This window comes from Fukomys damarensis, unplaced genomic scaffold (genome assembly GCF_012274545.1).
Source record: "Fukomys damarensis isolate Sample0158 unplaced genomic scaffold, DMR_v1.0_HiC HiC_scaffold_46683, whole genome shotgun sequence".
Lineage (NCBI taxonomy): Eukaryota > Metazoa > Chordata > Mammalia > Rodentia > Bathyergidae > Fukomys > Fukomys damarensis.
In genome coordinates, this window is record NW_022947595.1 from 1 (window position 1) to 6,963 (window position 6,963).

The 6,963-nt window shown below is 41.7% G+C and overlaps 1 protein-coding gene across 1 annotated transcript; it reads left to right on the forward strand.

Annotated features, from left to right (window-relative positions):
* Positions 1-4,934: 4,934 nt before the first annotated feature.
* On the forward strand, positions 4,935-5,942 carry LOC104868397 (MAM domain-containing protein 2-like; the record flags this gene model as incomplete). The annotated part of the gene is made up of 2 exons (XM_010633190.3): positions 4,935-5,261; positions 5,640-5,942. Coding segments are annotated over 2 exons (387 nt in total), but the record flags the coding sequence as incomplete, so codon positions are not given.
* Positions 5,943-6,963: the final 1,021 nt, after the last annotated feature.

The window sequence follows — 6,963 nt, forward strand, 5'->3', positions numbered from 1 at the left end:
CCTCTCCGAGCCTCACTTTCCTCATATGTAAAACGATGATTATCCATTCTCTGCTAATCTCTTAGGGTTGATGAGACAGTTAACTAAGATTATATTTGAAAAAAGGCTTGATAATGAAATGAATAGTATTGTCTTTATAATTACTGATTCTTCTATAAAATTTGAAGTTCATCTCTGAAATAGTTTCCTGGACTCATTGTTTTATGTTACTTGTGTTTCTAAAAAAACAAAACCATAGCCTGTGAATACTAGTAAAATTAGTAGAAATTAGAAGGTTTGATAGAAGGTTTAAAGCGATGTTTCCCAAATTGCTTTATATCTAGCGTCAGGTATTTCAAAAGCATAATTTTTTTTTTCATTTGGCAGGAATACCCAGGTATAAAAAGTATGCATAACCAATACATCAAAACCATTATTTCATAGATTTATGGCTAGGTTTTGGGTTTTATGTATGAAGTTTCCTGTTTGGTATGTAAGCAATGGAAGTGGAATGCATTTAAATAAAACAGTAAATGAATACAGGTAGTATATAGGAAGACAAAAAAATCTGAAAATCATACTTGGATGATTAATCTTGGGAAATACTTGTAAGTGCTGGTCGTTTTAGTAAAATAACAACAAAAACAAAAAGAAAAAAAAAATCTAGCCATGCCATTTGACTCCTTCTAACAGAATAAAGGCGTTGTGACAAATGGCTAGTGACTTGTAACAAGTTTGGGTGGACTTCTCAGAATTTATCTATTTCTTGCCACCATCTGCTGGAGCAGTTCTACCCTGCAGAACCAGAAAGTTTCCTGGCACCATGCTACTTCTTCTCGAGACAGTAAAAGCAACTCTTAACAAAGCTCCCAAAGTTTTATTGGGCATCGTCATTTTATTTACATTGATGTGATGCCATGCTAACAGAATTCTTTGTAAACATTTGTTTTAGTAGACCTGGTGCTTACAGGGATTTTGTAGCCAAGTGATAATGGAACAGATAAATCAACAGACAAACTACCCAGCTTAGTGAGAAATTACCTTCCACTTTCTGGTTCCCTGTCCACTAAGTCCTCTACGGAACAGACTGACATCAAAGGCTCCCTCCCCCATCCTGCTGCCTCCCAGAAAAGTAGCTCTGCTTTGGTTTTGTTTGTTTGTTTGTTTGTTTTAAACAATTCCAGAAAAAGAGGCACCATCGCTTTTTCTTTTCTTTTCTTCTCACACTCTTAGAGTTTCAATAAATCTTCATTATTTCCGGTTATTAAATTTTCTTTCCACATGACACTAAGTAAAGGTAGGACTGTTCATTTCCAAAAATACTTCCTTCTTGTGTGAAATAGTAATATATTAAAATATCAAACAATAAAATGTATTTGTGAAATTGTGCTTTATAAAAAACAGAAAGAGGGTAGGGATTTAGCTCAGTGGTTCTGCTGCCTGCTTCACAAGCACAAGGTCCTAAATTCGAACCCCAGTACCCCCCAAAAAAAGAAAAAACTAAATGAAAACAAGGTATTTGGTATTTTATATATGTATATATAACTGAATTTAACAGTAGTCTAGCTCAAGGTCTTGACTTTTTTACTCTCACCCCCAACAACAACTAGTACTAGTGTTTGAATCCAGGGCCTTTAGACTGCGCTACATCCTTAGCCCACTTTTTATTTATTTTGAGACAGGATCTTCTAAGTCATTAAGTTGTCCAGGCTGCACTCACATTTGAGATCCTTCTTCGTCCATTCTCCTAGGGTGCTGAGATTATAGGCTTGCACCACCAGGCCTGGCTCGAGTTCTTACCTTTTAACAGTTTTCGTTGTTGACATCCAGACATGTAGCAGTGCTACCAAACTAGTCTGAAGTCATAAAACTACCTTTAGATCATCAAAATCTCCAACAGTTTCAGTCTTTCCATAACTAATCTTATCATGCTAGTTTCTGATATTGTCATATCCTACTTATACAGAGAAGGCTTTACAGGATGAGCTTTTTAAAAAAAATTATGGTAAATGTACATAACATCAAATTTACTCTTTGAACCACTTTTAAATGTATAGTTCAGTGGCGCTAAATTCAGTCTCTTTGTTGTGCAACAGTAACTACCCTCTGTCTCCAAAATTGATCATTTTCCAAAACTGGAGTTCCATACTCATTTATGACAAGCTTTTAAAATCATTTAAAATGAAAGAATCATTTTGGAGAGGCACTTCGCGCAACTGTCCTAGTCAAAGGGTGGCTGTCTTTCTCCCCTGCTTATCAGGTGTTCTCTTCCACCTTACTGAGGGCAGCTAGCTGTTCCTTCCACATGGCCTCTTCACCGAGCCACTGGGGCTCCTTGCAGCCCTGAAAAAGGCATCCAGGAGCTGAGGGACAGCTGCTTTGTAGTTAAGGATTGTGGGCCTGGCGGGTATCTGTGTGTCTCCACACATCATAGTGTGATGCAAAGTGCAGATGGGGTTCTGATCTCTCCCAGCAGACCCACTGGAACCCCATCTTGAGTGTTAAACAGTGACTCACACAGGGAAAGCAATTTGTTTTCTCCAGTTGATCATCTCCTCTACAGACAGGATTCCTTCATGTGCAGAAACACATGAGCTGATTGCCAAAGTGTCAATGTTGGGGCTTCTGGCTCCCGTCCAGAGTTTTTGTTTGCCGAGACAGGCAGTGCTGGAGGCTGTAATGTTGCAAAACTTGTCAACACCTAGGGTTTTTCTCTGCTTTCCAAACATATGTGAGGCAGACTAGCCCTCCCTTAAGCTCTGATCTTTTCTTGGGAAAGAAAGTCTCATATGCAACTCAAGGGAAAAATAAAGTGTAATCAACGGGAATAATTGGTTTGGGAATCAAAGGGGAAAATTTTTGATCAATTGGCAGATTTGTGGGTTTGGTTTTTTGGGTTTTTTGGCAATACTGAGCCTTGAACCCAGGTAGCACTGAGCTACATCTCTAGACTTTGTACTTTTTTTTTTCTATTTTGAGACAGGATCTCTCTAAGTTGTCCTGGTTGGGTTTGAACTTGTGATTCTCCTGCCTCAGCAACCCAAATAGTGAGTGTTTTAGGCATATGCCACCATGCCTGGCTTATTAAAATTATTTTTAGGTAAAGGCATTGGTCTATGTGGTTCTAATTTGCTACTGCCTTATACATGTATCCTTAAAATACAAACAAACAATGTCTGAAAGGTCAAGACTGTTTAAGAAAACTAGACTGGTGCCAGTGTCCCAGAAAGGCCATCCCATCCTCATGGACATGGCCCTGTGTTCCAAAAGCAACATAATTGCAGAGGTCAAATGGCGTGGATTTCCATTTATATTTCACGTTACTAATCACAAAGATTACTGGCACTGGAAACCTTACCTAACAGTGTTTCTAACGCCTGAGACTCAGAGGTGCATGAGCTGAAAGCACAGTAGACTTCAAGAGTCCTGAGGAGGTGTGCATGGTCCACAGAACAGGGGATGGGCTGGAGGGGGCTGGGCCGGCCATCCAGCTAGAGTGAACACCCACCCTGCCCAGAAGAGGATGGCCCAGGGGAATACTTTTCCCTTTCAGGGTTGCTGAATTAGCACCACTGTACCTTGAAGGAAAGAATCTGATTGAATGATCCTGGAGGGATTGAGAGTTTCCCTCTCATCTGGGACCTCAAAATAACCTTGGCAAAGACCTGTGTTACCACCTCCATCATCACTAAACAAAGGACAGTTCTTGGGTCATCTGTCAGTTGTGAGGAATCCATTGTTTCCTTTTTATTCTGAACAGACTATGTTTCAGGCCCTAGTAGTCTACTTTCCAGTTCTTCACTGACCACATCTTTCAGACTTCCACTCCACCTGAGAGTTCTTTCTACAGCAAAGGTCTTTTATGTAGGACTCAGGTGGGCCTTTTTAGAACTCCAAAGCCAGGTGCAAAAAAAATTTTTTTCATTGATCTCAGCACTCAGGATGCTGAGACGAGAGGATCTTCGTGAGTTTGAGGCAGCCTGGGCTACATAGCAAGACCCTGTCTCAAAAAACCAAAATGAAGGAGTGAATGAACAAATGAATGAACAGACTAACTGGGAAGTTGTTGCCTTAGTTCATTTGAGAAATGATAGCAGCTTGGGTGAATGGAAGCAGTAAGAAAGGAGTGGATTCTGGACATCTTTTCCTCCCTTTATTTGGTTTTTGGGGTTTTTGAGATAGCATCTTATTATGTAGTCCAGGTTGGACTTGAACTCACTGCATACCCAGGATGGCCTCAACCTCCCCATCCTCCTGTGTCAACCTTCTGAATGCTGGGATTGCAGGCATGCTCTACCACTCCCAGCTCGGGACACGTTTGGTGGGGAGAACCAACAGGAATTCCTGACAGCCTGGAAGTGGAGAGTGAGAGTAGTGGCACAGGATACTCTGGCGTTGGGTCTGCGCCACTAGCAGAGCTGGAGTGAGATTTGGATTGAGGCTGTGTCTTGGTTCATCTGGGCTGCTTCAACAAATTGCATAGCCTACGCAACAGAAAGCGATTTCTCTATTCCAGAGGCCCACGAAGCAAGGTGCCAGCAGGTTTGATGTCTGGGAGTGGGGCTGTTTCTTCATAGATGGTCATCTTCTCCTTCTGTCTTCACATGGCAGAAGAGATGAGGGACTCTCCAGGCTGTCCCATTCGTGGGGCGTTGCCCTGATTACCTCTCTCCAGCCCCAGCACTTTGGGTTAGGCTTTGAACATAGGGATTGGGGAGAGGGATAAGCATTTGAAAGCTTCAGACTCTTGCCCATGAATTAGATAAATTTGGATGTGAAAGTCACCACGTTAGTGATGAAATGCTTGTACGTTAATCACCTCCTATTAAACAGAATTATAAAGCATTACATTTTTTAAAAATTGTTTGATAGTCTAATTCGTGTATGTATTACTGTTTGCCTTGGGTCATACTTTCCTCTTGCATCATAAAACTCTTTCTCACTACTGCAGTTAGGTCGTCCATGTTTCCAGAAGATGTGGTTGGATCCTTTTTAACAGTCCTTGCTCTGTGTTCTTCCAAGGCTACTACATGTACATCGAGGCATCGCACATGGTGCACGGACAGAAAGCGTGCCTCCTGTCCAGGCCTCTGCGAGGCGTCCCCGGAAAACACTGCTTGACCTTTTTCTACCACATGTACGGAGCAGGGACTGGTCTGCTGAGTGTTTATTTGAAAAAGGAAGAAGACAGTGAAGAGTCTCTGTTATGGAGAAGAAGAGGTGAGCAGAGCATTTCCTGGCTGCGAGCGCTGATCCAGTACAGCTGCCCCCAGCCACACCAGGTGAGCAAGAAGAGGTAAGCATCCAGTGAGCAGGCGTCTCTGCTTCTGGATGTCCTTCTTTTTACTTGGTAGAAAAAGCAGCAAGAGGATATGTCTGTCCTTTTTCAGGGTCATAGACAAAGGCAGGATTAGTTTAAGAGTAAACATAATTAGCTTCTATGGTGATTAAATCTAAGCTGTGAATGGGAAATTAGATGGGGACAGAAAGCTTTGGATATTTCTGTATAGAGGGGCTTCTTTGCAATTCAGTGATGAAAGCGTGTCTATTTTTGTCTTGGTACGTTGTGAATGTTAAGTATATTTCCATGTGTCCTGCAAATCTCCAAAATGAAGCATTCCTTCCTTCTAAATATGCTGTTGCCTAATTATTTGTTGCAGCTGCACCCCTTACTCATCATCACCCACGAGCTTCGAAGGGCTTTTGTTGTAGGCCTCTGATGAAGCGTGCAGATGCTCCAGAGGGAGTTGTTTTTAGCCTCCACTCCCATCACTGCACTGACGTAGAAGAAACAGTCTCGATCCCGTCTCTGCCCTGCCTCAGCCCAATCGTGTACTACAGAAACTTCGGTCCTAGATGAGCTTGATCATAAGGGAATCTGGGCAGCAACAGGAAAGATCTTTTAAAATTCCTGTAGTTGAGGGGGTTGAAGGGAGGGCAGGGGAATGGAGAAAAAAATAAGAACCGTGTAAAGGTACAGATTCCCAGTGATGAATGTCATCATGTTTTATACCTGAAATGTACCAATAAACTTAGTGAACAGATTCCTATAGGTGAGGCGCAGCAGTCAATGTAGTCTAGCGAACAGGGTCTGCCCTCTTGCATTATTCCAGATAGACTAGAGGAATAAGTTTTGAGATCTGCTACACAGTAAGGTGTCTATAGTCAACAATAATGTATTAAACTCCAGTATCACAATAGTAATAATAACACTCTGTGCATTTCAAACAATTTCAAATGTCTCGCCACAAAAATTGTAAGACAATAGATACACTAAACAGTTTGATTTAATTACTCTGCACTGTACACATATATCAAAGCAGGAGGATGCCTGCGAGTTCGAGGCCAGCCTGGGCTACATAGTGAGCTCAAGAAGAGCCTGGAGTTCATACTATTCAGAGCAAGACCCTGTCTCAAACAACAACAACAACAACAACAACAAACAAACAAACAAAAAGAAAAACCCAAAACAATAACAACAAACAAGCAAAAAACAATTGCCCCAGCTATGATGTGAAAAGTATATGCAGTGGGCCAAAAAGACACGGGGAAAAAAGTGGTGGCCTGGGCTAGGTAGCAGTGGTGAGAGGTCATCAGAAGCCCATAGGACTTCCAATGTGTAGAATGTGGAATTTGGGTGAGACAGAGGAGTGAAGATGACCACGATTTTTAGCCTGAGCCCTTGCTGCCATGAACTGATATGCTATTTGTGAAGACGAGGAAAACTAAGCAGAGCACTTTGGAGTAAAGACGGTGCATGTACAAAGGAAATTGACGGGTCTCTTTTGGAAAAGCTAAGTTTTTAAATATATATTAGAAAGTGAAGAGAATGTGTCAAGTGAGCAATAAATATGAGATTAGTGTTCAGGGAAGAAAACACAGCAAGAGATATAAGTGTGGCCATTGTCAGTGGAGGCGAGCAGGTATAGATGGGTCTTGGAATCTGGTGTTGTTGATGTCATTTGAGGCTGATCCTATGGGAGA